This window comes from Mastomys coucha, unplaced genomic scaffold (genome assembly GCF_008632895.1).
Source record: "Mastomys coucha isolate ucsf_1 unplaced genomic scaffold, UCSF_Mcou_1 pScaffold20, whole genome shotgun sequence".
Classification (NCBI taxonomy): domain Eukaryota; kingdom Metazoa; phylum Chordata; class Mammalia; order Rodentia; family Muridae; genus Mastomys; species Mastomys coucha.
This window is the reverse complement of record NW_022196903.1, coordinates 34,078,537-34,093,536: the sequence shown is the minus strand read 5'-3', so window position 1 is coordinate 34,093,536 and position 15,000 is coordinate 34,078,537. Positions and strand designations below refer to the sequence as shown.

The 15,000-nt window shown below is 44.3% G+C and overlaps 1 protein-coding gene across 3 annotated transcripts in view; it reads right to left on the bottom strand.

Annotated features, from left to right (window-relative positions):
• Tbxas1 (thromboxane A synthase 1) overlaps window positions 1–15,000 on the bottom strand; it is a 175,031-nt gene that overhangs the window by 62,462 nt on the left and 97,569 nt on the right. For all 3 annotated transcript variants that reach the window (XM_031381610.1, XM_031381609.1, XM_031381607.1), the window contains one exon: window positions 2,830–2,918. In XM_031381610.1, the coding sequence (XP_031237470.1) occupies window positions 2,830–2,918 (89 nt within the window). The remainder of the gene's footprint in view (window positions 1–2,829; window positions 2,919–15,000) is intronic.

Genomic DNA, 15,000 nt, shown 5'->3' with positions numbered 1-15,000 from the left:
AGGGAAGACATCACTAACTCAGGCCTGAGAACAGAGTTGAACACTAAGGCACATACCTTTCTGTGAAGGGAAATAGGAGCCCCAAAGCTTAGGGGCTTTAGCCCCTATGCCTCTCAGGCTAGAATCTAATGATTAATTGATAGCTCTCAAATTGGCATTGATGAATGAATCTAATTAGCTCATTTTATTAACTCCCCTCCATTTTTCCTTCTAATGATTTGGCAGCCCTGACTAGCCCCTGTCTTTCCTGTGCTGGGACTAAAGGCATGTGCTACTATACCTGATGATTTTGCCATTTTAACACATGCTACAAGGGCTGGAGAAATGGCTCAGCAGTTAAAGGCACTGACTGCTCTTCCAGAGATCCTGAGTTCAATTCCCAGCAACCACATGGTGGCTCACAACCATGTGTAATGGGATCCAATGCCCTCTTCTGGTGTGTCTGAAGACAGCTACAGTGTATTCATAGACATTAAATAAATAATAAATAAAAAATAAAAGTGTAACAAAAAACAAACAAAACCAAGGGCTCTTCTCACTCAAATGGATAGCAAACTCTAGGGCAGGCTCACAGGATATATTTAGTTTACTACTGGAAGTACACACTGTCTTTTCCAAACAAACAAAAGGAAAAGTGTCTTCCAATGGTGTCAGAAGATTTAACCAACCCCAGCCTAGGACGCCTGCTCCTCCCAATGCCGTTTTAAAATGTATTAATCTTTCACAAAATGTTATGTGTTTATTGTTCTTGTATACATCTGCATAGTGTGTATGTGCACGTGTGTTAGTGTGTGCATGGCATAATGGGGACATGGCATGCATGTGTCATGGCGCACATCGCATAGGACATAGGACAGCTTTGTGGTATCAGTTCTTTCCTTCCACCTTTGTGTGGTTTTGAGGATCAAACTTGGGTCAATAAGCTTTCTAGGCTTATCTTTGACCTCGGAGCCACCTCACCAGTCCTTACAATCCTTCTTTTTATTTTCTTACAGGTATTGCCATCTTAAGGACTTTCTAAGGAGTCTAATACCTGGGCTATTGATGCTCTTCTATAACTGTAACATCTGTGCTTGTCATTAATACAGACACAACTAGTTCTTCTGCATGGGTCTTACAGCCACCAGCTTATCATTAGAGAATAAATCATTTGACTTGGTGACTCTGAAATGTTGATGACTTATATTAAAAACATTTCTATGATCGGTCACTGACTACCTGTTGATGCAAAAATATGCATGGCTCCTGAATGGGATCCCACCAGACCCTAATGCTTGATGGCTCCGGGACTGAAGAGTTATTTTCTTTGCTTTAATAGCTGAGGAGGCCACCTTATCTTCCTCCACCTTCTGGGCACTCTGGGAGAGTGTGGATGAGAAGGTTTGTTGACAGCTGGGAACAGCATGAATGCTGCTGTTGACAAGCCTGTGGTTTTATGGGCAGTGATGGTTCTGAGTCAGCTGTGGCTGATCTGCAGTCATTCTGTCCCTAGTCGGCTGCCAGCCATGACTTAGCATAAAACATCTAAAGGTTGCTAGGAGAAAAGTCCGTCGGTTGCTTAAATTGCCAGCTATATATACTAAACACCACTCTCCTGCCCACCACTGAGCTGTGGCTGCTATGCACAAATGATTGCTACTAATTTATTAATTTATTTAGCTGAACTGAGATTTGAATCTAGGGTCTTATATATGCTAAAGCACTCTATCCTGTTGAGCTATATCCCCAGCCAATCACCATTTTCATTTATTTATTACCTAGTTACCTATTTACTTACAGTTTTTTAGTCATTTATTTATGTATATAAGTGCTTGCCTGAGTGTATTTATATATACCACCACATGCCTGCAGTGCCCACAGAGGCCAGAAGAAGGCACTGGATACCTTGGAACTGAAGTTACAGATAGATGTGGGCCACCTGACATGGGTGATGGGAATTGAACCCAGCTCTTCTAGAAGAGCAGAAAAGTACTTTTAACTGCTGAGCCATCTCTCCAGCCCCTTAACTTTTTATTTTGAGACACAATTTCACTAAGCACCCAGAATGGTCTTCAACTCACTCTAGCCCAGGCAGGCCTTGAACTTGTGTCCTCCCTGCCTTAGTTTCCTTAATAGGTCAGATAATATACCTTATTTACATTATCTTTTTAAAAATTTTTTTGAGACAGAGTCTTAGGTATTCCTGGCAGGCCTTGTATTCCCCATGTGAACACTATCTAGAATATGGATCTACAGATATATACTACCATGCCAGGCTTCGTGTGGTGTTGATGTTGGTGATCAATCCCAAGGCTTTGCTCATGTCAAGCAAACATTTGACTAACCAAGCTTCAGCCTCAGCCTCATGACTCACTTGTTTGTTTGTTTTTTGTTTTTAGGCAGGGCCACATTGTGCAGCTCTGGCCTCAAACTTCCTATGTGGACCAGTCACCTTCAAACTCTCAGAGATCTACCTGCCCCTGCTGGGATGCAAGGCATGCACTACTACCACACCTGTCCTCAGAATTTCTCTTGTGAGAGTTTAGGTACTTTCTCTAAAGTCCCTGTCCCTTCTGTCCTGGCATATCTTGCCTCTCATGTCCATGAAGAACAGAAGGACTAACCACTGGACATTTGAATTTTCCTCAATAGGCTGGCGTTCCTGGCTCAGGTTATTTTGTTTCATGGTTTAGGTGGGGTTTCTTCTCATTAGTCAGTCTATCCACACTGTTATGACCGTCTGGCGTTTCCAGTTTGCTACTCCCAAGGTAATTGTCCAGCCATTATGTACCATCACAAGAATCATCCACTCAGAACTGTGACTTCTCACCTGTAATGGAGCAGCCTTACCTCTGGATGTTGAATGCATCTCTGGATGCTGCACAGCGTTTTAAGTGAGCCACGAGAAGTTCACAGGCTTGGCTGATGAGAGGCGTCATCTGATAATAGATAGCAGAGGTGTAATTAGGGCATCGTGCCTAGATTGGCTGCCAGTGATGGACACAGTGCTTTCTAGGGAAACAGACTGTATTTCAAAGGTGATTTACACGAGGCTAAGATTAAGGAAAGTATTCATAATATCTGTAAAATACAGTGTCCATAAATACCTATTTTAAGCTTAAGTGAGCTTTCTGTGGTAGACGCATCAGAAAAAGAAAGGATCAAACTTAGATCTGGTGAAATAATTATGAAAGCCATCATTAAGCGTTTAGACAGAAGTTGGAATCAGTGCTCAGCTTCCTGACATGTGGTTAGCATTAGCAAGCAGCTAGACCACACTCCATACATCCTGGCCCTGGAACTAACCCAAGTCCACGCATGCTTGTTCCAATTAAGTTTTCAGATCTCCCACCAGAACATAGAATCTAGCATCCGGAGGAACTGAAGGTCATCTGTTCCAGCTTCTTAATTAAGCCAGAAGTTATCTTAAATGGTGTTTCTGAGAGAGGGTTTGCATCTGTGTTTCAGCTGCTTACGCCTTCCAAGACAGGGTAGCTCTTGATCTGCGTGAGGAATTGTTGGCTTCTTAACATTAAGATATTTCATTGTGGAAATTTTCTAATGCCAAGAGAAAGGTCTAGTGAGCAGTGCTGTGCACACTGCGTGGCTCCAGCACACTTAGACTGCAGGTTCGGCTGCTCATCACTCTGACTTCCAGCTGGATCTCTCGGGTGGGTAGCGCCCTTTAAGAACTTTTATTCTCTCCTATATAGTTGAAGGGCCAAGCTGGAACTGTCAAGGGGGATCGTTCAAACGGGTACACATTCTAGAATGGTGTCATAGCTGAGGCAGAGTGCTGCTGTAGGTTTTTCTGAGCGTTGATGGAAATAGTACTTAGACATGGTGCCTGGTGTTTGGTTTTTCATTATTATTATTATTATTATTATTAATTTTAAAGAAACTTTAAAACTGTATTTAAATTAAAATTTTTTCAGATTTATTTTATTTTATGTATATGAGTGTTTTGCCTTCACGTATATGCACCACATGCCTGCCTGGTCCTGTAGATGTCTGAAGAACACAGCAGGTTCCCTGGAACTGTAGTTACAGGTGATTGTGAGCCACCATGTCAGTGCTGAAACTGAACCTAGGTCCTCTGCAGGAGTGATAGTGTTCTTAACCTCTTACCCCCTCCCTCCCATTTTACTTTTAAGATTATGTGTGTGTTCGTTCATGGTGGTGGTGGGGGAACATTTCAGGTACCCACTAGAGGAGGTCTTGGGGAATCCTGAAGCTTGTGTTATAGATGGTTATAAGCCACACAACACAGACACTGGCAATATAAGGGTTCTCTACAAGAGCATTATGCTCTCTTAACCACTAGACTATCTCTCTAGCATCTGGTTTTCATTTGCTGCTAGAATATGAGGTGTCTGAGGTCAGGGGAGGTTTTGTCTGTTTGTTCAATTTTTTTTTTTTTTAATCTCTAGAATGTGCAACAGAACCTGGCATATGTAATTATTTGTTGAATGGATGGATGAATGGATAGATAATTTCAATAAGCATACAATATCTACTTGAGCCCCTATTCTTTTTATTAATTTCTTATTGATTCTTTGTGAATTTCACATCATGCACCCCAATCCCACTCATCTCCCTCTCCTGTACCTGCCTGCCATCCACCCTTGTAACTTCCCCTTCAACAATGAGATTCAAAAATCTCATTGTGGAAGCTGTAGTGTGTCACATTGTGTTCCCACAGTGTACCTCTTTGTCCATACTTCTTTGCTTGCAGATGTGCATTGCACTGACTCACATTTGGTCCAAGCCCTCTGGCTACCATCCATACTGGATCTGCCTCTGGCTACCATCCATACTGGATCCGCCTCTGGCTACCATCAGTACTGGATCCGCCTCTGGCTACCATCAGTACTGGATCCGCACTGGACTTCTCTCAGATAACCTGTTGCTGCCCTGTGTCATGGAGGTCCTGTAGTTTTGGGTCTGTAGAACTGCCCCCTTCCCCTTCATGCACTCCAGCAATTTAGCAGTGGGGTAAGTGCTGGGGTGGGCGAATACAAAGCCCTGGATCTGGAGAGGCATCTGAGCTAATCAGCCCAATGGCTCTCTTGCTCTCACACCCTCTGGGCCAGGTCACTAGCAACCCTACAACCAGGGCCATCTCTACACTGCTGTCTGGTTAAGGTACAGGGCCCACTCTCCCCAGTGTTACAGCTGGTGAGGGATATGGCCAATTCTTCCACTCTCATGATCCCAGGGCCTGCTCTCCTGCCTGCCATAGATGTCAAGGGATGAGGGAGGAGAGGAGGGTGTCTCTGCCTCATCTGCACCACTGCCCAGCAGACAAGAGGCAGAGCTGGCTCTCCTGTACTCATGTCCCTGGCGCTGCCTCACTGGCACCTCCACATCCAGGGCCAGCTCTACTGTGTTGCCCAGGTGAGGTGCACAGCCTGCCCCAACAGGTGAGGGGCAGGGACAGCCTTCCCACTCTGATGGCCTCTGGGCCAGCTTTCTTGCCTGCCATAGGTGACAAGGCATGAGGTGGAGGACAGCTCTCCCTCAGTTATGTTACCACACAGCAGACAAGGGGCAGGGCCAGCTCTCTTGCTCTCATGACCCCAGGACCAGGTCTCATGCTGGCCACCGATGGTGATGGGGGGAAGGGTATCTTTCCCCTGTCCACACCACCATAAGGGAGATGGGCAGCTCTCCCATACTTGTATCCTCAGGGCCAGCTCACCAACAACTCCCATAATGTGTGTGGTCTGCTCTTCCAAGTACTGCAGTCAGCTAGGGTTGGGCTCAGCTCTCCAGTTCTCATGTCCTCAGAGTCCACTGGTCCATGATGCCCAGGAGAGGGATGGGGCCAGTTCTGCACAGCCCTTAGACATAAACATATCACTAGCAGCAGCCCGGACCAGGAACATCCACTTGGCCTTTGGTAATAACAGACCCCTGGCAGGGCTACAGACTCAAATGTGGCCCCCAGTGGCACCACCAGCCAGGATCTTACCACGGTCCCTGGCTACTCACATCAGGCTATTCCTCACTACCCTCCAGTCTCCAATTCTGCCTTTCTTCACTGTGCCCACCTTCTTCTGTTTCTCTTTCTCTTTCATTTCTCCACCACTTACTTGCTCATCTTAGTGGCACCCAGAGTCTCTGAGTGTCTGAGGTCGTCTCAGGAGTGGTCTCTCAGGAATGCTCTGTTCTGCTTGTGCATGATAACATTGGGTAGGGGTCATCTTGGCATGGTCTGCCCCCCCACCAGGCCTGCCAGACTGGTAGTCATCTTAGCCTAGTTACCTGTCCGGATCCCCTGGCACTGGCCTGGTGGTCAACTCTGGCTAGCTCCTCACCCGGCCTGTCCGAGTGGCCCCTTGCAAAGGTTGTCTGTCACTCTTAAATAGCAACCCATAGGTGGAACATAGTCCTGCTTCAGGCACTATCTAGTAAATAGTAAATTAATTACATTCTGTGACCTGAACCCCGTAAGCCAGTAGCAAGGTCAGATGTATATTGATTTTTGCATAAGACACATACCACAAACAAATGTCAAAGTTCAGGTCAATGAAAGCCACAGGTCTTTTCCAATAAGTTATTGCTGCACATAACTGATTCTTTAGCCCTTAGGCTCCATTTATTAGAAAGGTTTTGTGTTTCTTTTTAAACATTTTTCCCCTGTATTAAAAACAAATGATCTGTATGGGTGGGTGTTTTGTCTAGACATGTCTATGCACCATGGGCATGCAGTGCCCAAGGAGCCAGAAGAGAGCATCAGATTCCCCAGGGACTGGAATTACAGATAGTTGTGAGCTGCCATGTGGGTGCTGGGACCCAAACCCAGGTCCTCTGGAAGAGCAGCCAGTACTTAAGACCATTGATCCATCTCTCCAGCTCCAGGCTTTGCATTTCTATTTCCTTTATTTCCATAAAAAGTTGTCTTCAGCTGTCCTAGGAAGAACACCAACCCCCGAACTTCCCTGAACTGTAGGGCAGTGTGGACAACTGTTGAGATGCTGGGAGAATGGATGGCTATGTAGGCCCCCCTCCCTGTCACAGCTGCCTGCTAGCCGGCCCCACATGCCCTATGGGGACACACATATGACACCAGCTTCTCATTTCCTGTAGTGGTGTGGGAGCCTTGTAGGAAGGAACTGGTCTGAGAGGCATAGGGACATTTCTATAACTCAAAGTGGATGAGTAGCCATGCCTTCCTTGTTCCATTTAAACTACAGTAGCATGCCTTCTAAGTTCTCATTTACCTCGTGACTATGTAGAGTGGTTGAAGCACAGTCCTGCGACCCTACTATGGACAGTTACTTCAGGTATCTGTAGAATTTTTCAAAGTCCTTTGGCCAGTCAGGATAAACCTAAGTAAATGCTCAGCCTTGCACTGTCTTCTCAGTGATTGGCCAACGATCTTGTCAGTGGTTGGCTGAAGCAGGAGCATTATTGACCCCAGTTGTCTCTCCTTTAGTCCATCCAGGAAATAGATGGATAGGGTGAGCCTGATTTCTTTTCAGTGACTCTCTATCCGTTCTTTATGATTGAGGCATTCTTTTTTAAATTCTCACGAACCATCCACCGAATAACCTATCCCATCGAGAAAAGAATACATGTGGGTGGGTCCCTTAAAATGTTTCCCAGACTTTGTTACCAGGAAATCTGACTTCCTCGATCCTTGGAGAGCTCAGTGCTTTCTAACCACGTCTCTCTAGCTAGCTTCTCTGGCTGCCATTCTTATCTGATTACAGTCATTTACTACTTAGCACGTAAGTGTGAGCGTGCATGTGCACAGTGTCCACATGGGAGTCAGAGACATCCTGCAGGAACTGAGTTTCTCCTTCTCTCTTGTGGTTCCCAGAGAAGAAACTAAGGTCGTTGGCTTGGTAACAAGCACTTTTACCTTGTAAGCCATTTGCAGCCTCTTCAGTTATCTCAATAAACTTAGTTTTACAAGTAAATCTTATTTTAATAAGATCCTGGAAATAGGACTGGGTGGTGGTGGTGCACACCTGGAATCCTAGCACTTGGGAGGCAGAGTCAGGCAGATCTCTGAGTTCCAGGACAGCCTGGTCTACAGAGTGAGTTCCAGGACAGCCAGGGCTACACAGAGAAACCCTGTCTTGAAGCAAACCAAACCAAACCAACTCAAAACAGGAGTTTTCAATAAGTTTCAGAGGAATATTAAACAACAACAACAACAACAACAAAAACTTGTTGCAATGAGGGTCTCCTTAGACATCAATATTAAGTATCCTTATACTAAGCAAGAGATGTGCAGTATAAAATTTGGCTTATACAGACTTCTCAGAAGCGGAAAGCACAGCCTGTGTATTAGAAGAGCTCCTTATGCTGAATCTAAGTGCAGGCCTGGGTGATGCAGAGGACCAGTTACCTACCATCCCTTCTCCCACGAGCACTTGGCTGAAGTGCTTTGTTGCTGGCTGATGTGGTTGCAATTTTCCCCTATGTCATGCCTACTGTCTGTCACACTGAATGGATAATGACATTTTTATCTGGATTAATGTGACATGAGATGGGGCATGCACGATGAAAATGTGAAGAAGTAATGCTGAGAAAATATCACAAGACAGTGGAGCATGGTCCATATGTTGGCCAGTTGCCATCATTTTGGTCGTTTTTTTCCCCCTTGCCATTATGTACCACTGTTATAGAATGTCTACTCTTCCATGAGCTGAATACACAGAGCAAAAGGCTCTGTGGGTTGGGCCTGTGGCCCAGCAACTCCCCCCCACCCCAGCCCCGTGTTTTCAGACCAGCAGGTGAATGTGGTAAATGTACAGACATGAGCCCAGAGGAAACCCAATGCTCTACTCCTAGATCTCGAGTCTGCCTCTCATTTTGCTGTGTTCCATCTCTGTAGGACAATGGGTGATTTTTATTTTTGTTTTACCCAAGCAATATTTTCAAGTTGCACATATGTTGTACTTTTAATTGCATAAACTATTGATACCATTTGGTTTTAAAAATGGATTTCATCTGGGGGTTGTTGTGGACTGAATGTTTGTGTCCTCTTGAAATCCATATGCTGTTGATCTAATTCCCAGTGTAGCTGGATCAGAGATGTGATCTCTCAGGAAACCATTAACATTAAATGAAATCATAAGATTGATCCAGGGAATGATGATGTATACCTGTAATTACAGCATCCAAAAGACTAAGGTAGGAGAATTGTGACTTCTAGGTTAGCATAGGCTACATAGTAAGTTTAAGGCCAGCCTGAGCTACACAGTGAGACACTGTCTCAAAAGGGGGATCTTGTGAGCGCATAGAATGATGGGTGACTACCTGGAAACCACAAAAGAGGAGCCACCAAAAGCCACAATTGCCAGGAAGGACCCAGTTGTCCAAATTTAGTCTCCATTAACAGAGAAAAAAAAAACAGTTCTCTATTGTTTAAACCACTCTATAGTATTTTGCTACTATGGTCTGAGTTGGCCAAGGCCAGAATGTCAGTTCAGCAGTCAAGCCTGTGTTGTCCCTAGAAAAGACAGTTTGAAAGTGGGACTGGGTAATTAAAATTCTCCAAGGGAGGAAGTTTTTGCTTAGCCTGGTCTTTTTTTATATAAATTCAGTCAGTGCTCAGTATTTTCTAAAGGATTTGACCAACTATCTCAGAAGATTAGTGTGGACAGAAGGCAAGTGGGTGAATTATAATCATAGGAGTAGACAGAGGAGGCACCTTACAGAGAGATGACCAAGAAAAGGTCAGACATTCCCCTTCTCAACAAAGCATTCATCCACACCTGTTGATGGTCTTCAGAATCCCACCTTTGGCATTTCTCTTCGAGGGGGAAGGATCTGACTTGGCCATTGTATACTGGCTGCAAGAAGAGCAAGCACTCAAGTCATTGCCAATGACTATGAGTTCACTCTCTGGAACTTTGTTATTCATTTCCAGTGGCCTAAATGCAGTGTCTTTATATTGTCACCGGCAGAATGGGAATAATAGTGCCACCTTTGAAGTACTGTAACCACAATTAGAAACAACATATGTAAAGCGCCTAGCAGTAGTCAGGAGTGGTCCAAACATGGCACCTGTCCTATGGAGAATCCATCCCCAAGCTGGTTTGGACAACGGGAGCCTCCTCTGTACCTCACTTTTTCCTCACGGACGGCTCCCCATGGGCCCCTCATGGTTGGTCTCACTGCATGAATGCTGTTTGCGTCCCTTCACCCTTCTCTCCTCACTCTGGTTCAGACTTTGCCACTGGAAGAGTCATTGGAATATCGCTGTCATTCTGCCTCTTGAGGATGAAGGCCATAGGGTAACCACCTTTGATATCTAAGTCCAGAAGCTGGCCTGTAGGTACGCTATAAACCAACCAACCCAAGAGCCTGCTGTCTGTTTGCTTCCCAGCACACCTCGAAACCCAGTTGTGACACCAATCTTCTAAAATGATTGTGTTTTGTGTATTCACTTTGCTGAAATGCTCTGAGCATCCTCGTTGACTGAAGGGCACAGTACAAGCTTCTTAGCTGCTTCTTAGAGTCTATAAGGAACAGAATTCTGCAGATAACTATGCTAGCTGTCTTCGAAGCAAGGGTTCCCTACTCAATCCTTCAGATAAGACTGCAGACCAGACGAGAAACTTGATCATTATACCAAGAGGCCCTGAGCAGAGAATCCCAGCTAAGCCATGTGGGAAGCTTTAGCTCCAGAAACAAAGGTTTGTTGTTTCAAGCTGCAAGGTTTGAGTAAAGTTGTTACAAAGTAACAGGTAACAGGTTTCCACTATCCCCTCTTTATGGTAACTTTTATATGTTGCCGTCTTCTATTGAAGTTTTATTTACTTTTTACTAAAAAAAAAAAAAAATTTTTTTTTTTGGTACCTGTTGTATCCTTACTCAGTTAATTCTCTAGAAGTATCTAAGTCAGTGGTTCTCAACCTTCCTAACGCTGTGACCCCCCTTTACTACATTTCCTCATGTTGTAGTGACCCCCAACCATAAAGTTATTTTTATTGCCACATCATAACTGTAATTTTACTGTTATGAATTGTAATGTAATTATGTGTGTTTTCCATGGTCTTAGGTGATCTCTGTGAAAGGATTGTTTGACCCTCAAAGGGGCCATGACCCATATGTTGAGAACCACTGGACTAAGTGATAATCTACTATGTTAAAGACATTCAGGACCCACCAATAGACTTGGATGTTCTTAGCATAAGCTCAGGGTATATTTTTGAAATTTGGCTCTGAGCAAAACACCAGAGATTCACACTGATTCTACTTCTTCCTTTAGGCGTGGTATCTGAACCTTTCTGACTTTGGGTTCCTCACCCCCAGGCCATGTTCTAATTGTAATGAACTATAATGTCCCATTTCATAACATTCTAGGATCCCAAGGAAGTCATTTATTATTGTTTGAGTGTAAAATATCTCCCCAGAGGTTCTATGTGTTCTTTTGTTTAGTTTTGTTAGCTTTGTAGGGGTAAGGGGTGAGACAAGTTCTCACTCTATAGCCTTGAGTTTCCTGGGATACTCTATGTAGACCAGGATGCCCTCAAATTCACAGAGATCTGTCTACCTCTGACTTCAAAAACTGAGATTAAAGGTGTTTATCTCCATGCCCAGCTGGCTTCTATATATTATATATATCATGATAGATATAATAATATAATGATATATAAACTACATATATAATTTTAACACTTGGTGCTGCTTTTAGGATCTTCTGGAGGAGGTAGATCATTGGGGGTGGGGGTGGAGCTGACCTCACTTCCTCTCTATTCTCTTGTTTATTAGTTGCACATGCACTGTATCCAGCTGTTTCTTGTCCCAGCCTCTGTGCCTTCCATGCCATGATGGGCTGTTCCCCTCTTTATACTGTGATCCAAGAGAAAGCTTTCCCTTCTTAAGTTAATGTCATGTGGTGGTTTGATAGCTAACACAGTATTAAATATTATGTTAAGAATTTGCTTGGGATCATGGGAAAAAGGCAGCTATCTTCTAAATTTGGGTTAGTAGAGGGTCATAGCAATAACCCCATTTACTCGAAGTGACATATCCCCTCTATTAAAAAAAAAAAGTATTATCTCTTTGACACATCAGCTTTAGAATTCCATGACGATGGAACCTGGTTATTTTTGTGTTCAAATGATTTTACGCAAGTTAGAACTAAGAATGTCAAACCATCTGATTCCTGTTGCTTTCCTGCCCAAAGAGGTGCTTCAGTACCTCTGCCCTTCAACATAGCCACTCTCAGGTTACACTCCCACTCTCCACAGATCTGATAGTATGAACCCAAGAAGGAAAAAAACCAAAACAACTCAGCATTAAAAAGCCATTGGATGTCTGGAAGTTTGGAGAACAGTGTCTCACTGAGTGTTGGAGGAAAAGAATTCAGAGAATGGGAAAGGAAGGGTCTCTTGAGTTACATGATGTTGCTAAAATTATACAAGCTCCACATGCTGATGGTGTATAGCTAGGTGAGTTGTTTACCGGTGTGTGAGGAACGACTAAGAAAAGAATCAGAGTAGAGACTTGTACCTGATCCCAAAACTACATCCTGAGAACCTGCCCATAGCCTTCGGCTGCTACTGTAGAGGAGACTTCAGGGGTACATTTGCAGTTCTCATCTGCTCCAGAAGGATTTGCCTCGTGTATCTGGAGACATCTGGCCCTTAAAGGCTAAACAGCAAAATGGAGTGTTCTCTCCCTCTAGAGAGTTCTGAGCAAGTCACTCTTCCACTTCTGAGCATTTAACAGTTGGCTGCCCCTGACACGGGGCAGCAGCCTCTGAGAGCCTCAACCCACTTTTGCATCCTTTCCCCCTGTTTCCTTTGCTCACTCTGTTTCAGCCTGAGTGAGTGCCGTATACTCCAAGCAGGCCCTGTACTGCTCTGTCTAGGTGCCTGTGTATCTACCTTCCCCTGCCCAAACCTAACATCCACATTCTTCGAAACAAGACAGGAGCTCTGTCACTGCCCTCCATTATCTGGTCATTATACAGTAATTTATGTATCTTGTTGTTCTGCTACACTATAACATTCATAAAGGCAGAAATCAACAATTGTAAGAAATTAACACTTCTTCCATTTCGTGCCATAGTTTGAATCTGGACTATTCCCCAAAGGTCTTTGTCTTAAAGGTTTGGTCCTGCTATTGGAACTGGTGGGACTTTAAGAGGTGGGGCCTGGTGGGAGCTCCGCCAGTTATCAGGAGTGTGCCTTTGAAGGGAATCCCATGACTTCTGCCTCTTCCCTTTCTTCTCTTTCCACTTCCTGGCTCCCAGTGAAGAACTTGTGTCCTGTGCTCCCTCCATGATGCACTGCTGCTCCCTTTACTCAGAAGAGATTTCAAGGCAGTATGTCCATCTGTCAAGGACTGGAATGCCCAGAACACTGAGCTAAAATACCTTTTGAGGGGCGGGGTATGGTGAGCATCAATGGTATTTGCTTTAGTAACTCAGCATTGACTATCACAATTGGCCTGAGGGCAGCCATGTTTAAGAGTCAAAGTTAGAGGGGGATATCTGAATACATGAGCTACTAGAGGCGGCTTTAAAAATGAATACCTCGAAATGTACTCTAACTGTTGACTAACAAATGAAAAATTAATTCTAGCTAATGAAACTTATCACTTCCTTCAGCCACTACACCACGGCAGAAAGCCACCTAGAGATATTAGAAACATCCGTGAGTCATTTTTATGCAAAATTCCCTGCTGATACACATCAGCTCTAGCCACCTAGATGAATAATCAAGTGTCATTTCCAATAAGTCAGAGACTCCTGTCAAGAGTTGTGGCCAATTAGAACTTACTCCAGTGAGGAGGTGGCTGCCGAGGTTGCCAAGCAACAGCCAAGCTGTAAAGCGCATTTTGATGCTCTCCTCCATTTAACCAGCGGCAAGTCGGGAGTGACATTATGACTCCAGCAAAAGAAAAGACAAATTATAACCCAGGATGGGGTATTGATGATGAGGAGTGTGTTTTCTTTTAAATGCAAATGGAAAATGAACACTTAAAAGTAGAATTTAAACAGTCCATCATTATTCTGATTTTAATTAGAAGATTAGGTGTCAGTGGGATACAACTGTGTCTCAGGATAATGGTCTCGTGCTGCTAGATAAATACTCAGATACCCTGGAAAATGGGTAACTGGTCAGACAGGGACAATGTATTTTTAGACTCTGAAGTATTTATTGCCACAGCTACCCTGGTTTATAATGACTTTTATTTTTATTGTTTGGAAGGATTAAGAAATAAAAGCAAATATTAAAAATAAACCGCTGGCAACTGAGGCTGCCAAGAGAAAGCTGCTTGCTCCAGCGTTATTGGAAAACTCACTCCTGCCATAGAAGTCCCTGTTCTGACTGCCTGAAGAGTTTGTGCTGGGAATTTAAAGGCCAGACAAAGCCCAAAGCCACGACGATGACTATGATTGTGCGCAGACTTTCGCACTGAAATGGTCCGAGCCGTGCGTTCACTCAGAAGCTGGCTGTATCAACTTGAATTTTAAAAAATTGTAGCCATTTTTGAGTAATACGTCTTCTCCCAGGCAGGAGAAGCCCATGGGGAGTAATAAGCACATATGCCTCTGTCTATAAGACTCATACATTATTGACTCTGCCTTCCCGACAGGAAACATCTGGATGAAAGTGAAAAATTAGGCAGAGAGCTGCAGCCCTCGGTGCTGCGCAAGATGCCAGCCTTCCTTGTTGGTTCCACGTTGTGGAGACAGGTCCCTGTGCGCTGCTGTGTGAGTGGCTTATTCACTCTTGGGTGACAATCATCTCCTCGGGGTCTCACTGGTCTCTTGTATGTGCTCAGTCCTTGTTTATCTGGGTAAATGAGCACATGTCCACCATTGGCAGGAGATTCTGAGAACAGAACACATAAGCTGCCTAATAGGGGTTGACTGCTAAGGGGCTATGTGTAGAGGTTTGGTCTTTAGAATCATGCTATTAAGAAGTGCTGTGGAGGCCGTAGTGGCGCACGCCTTTAATCTCAGCACTTAGGAGGCAGAGACAGGTGGATTTCTGAGTTCGAGGCTAGCCTGGTCTACAGAGTGAGTTCCACGACAACTAG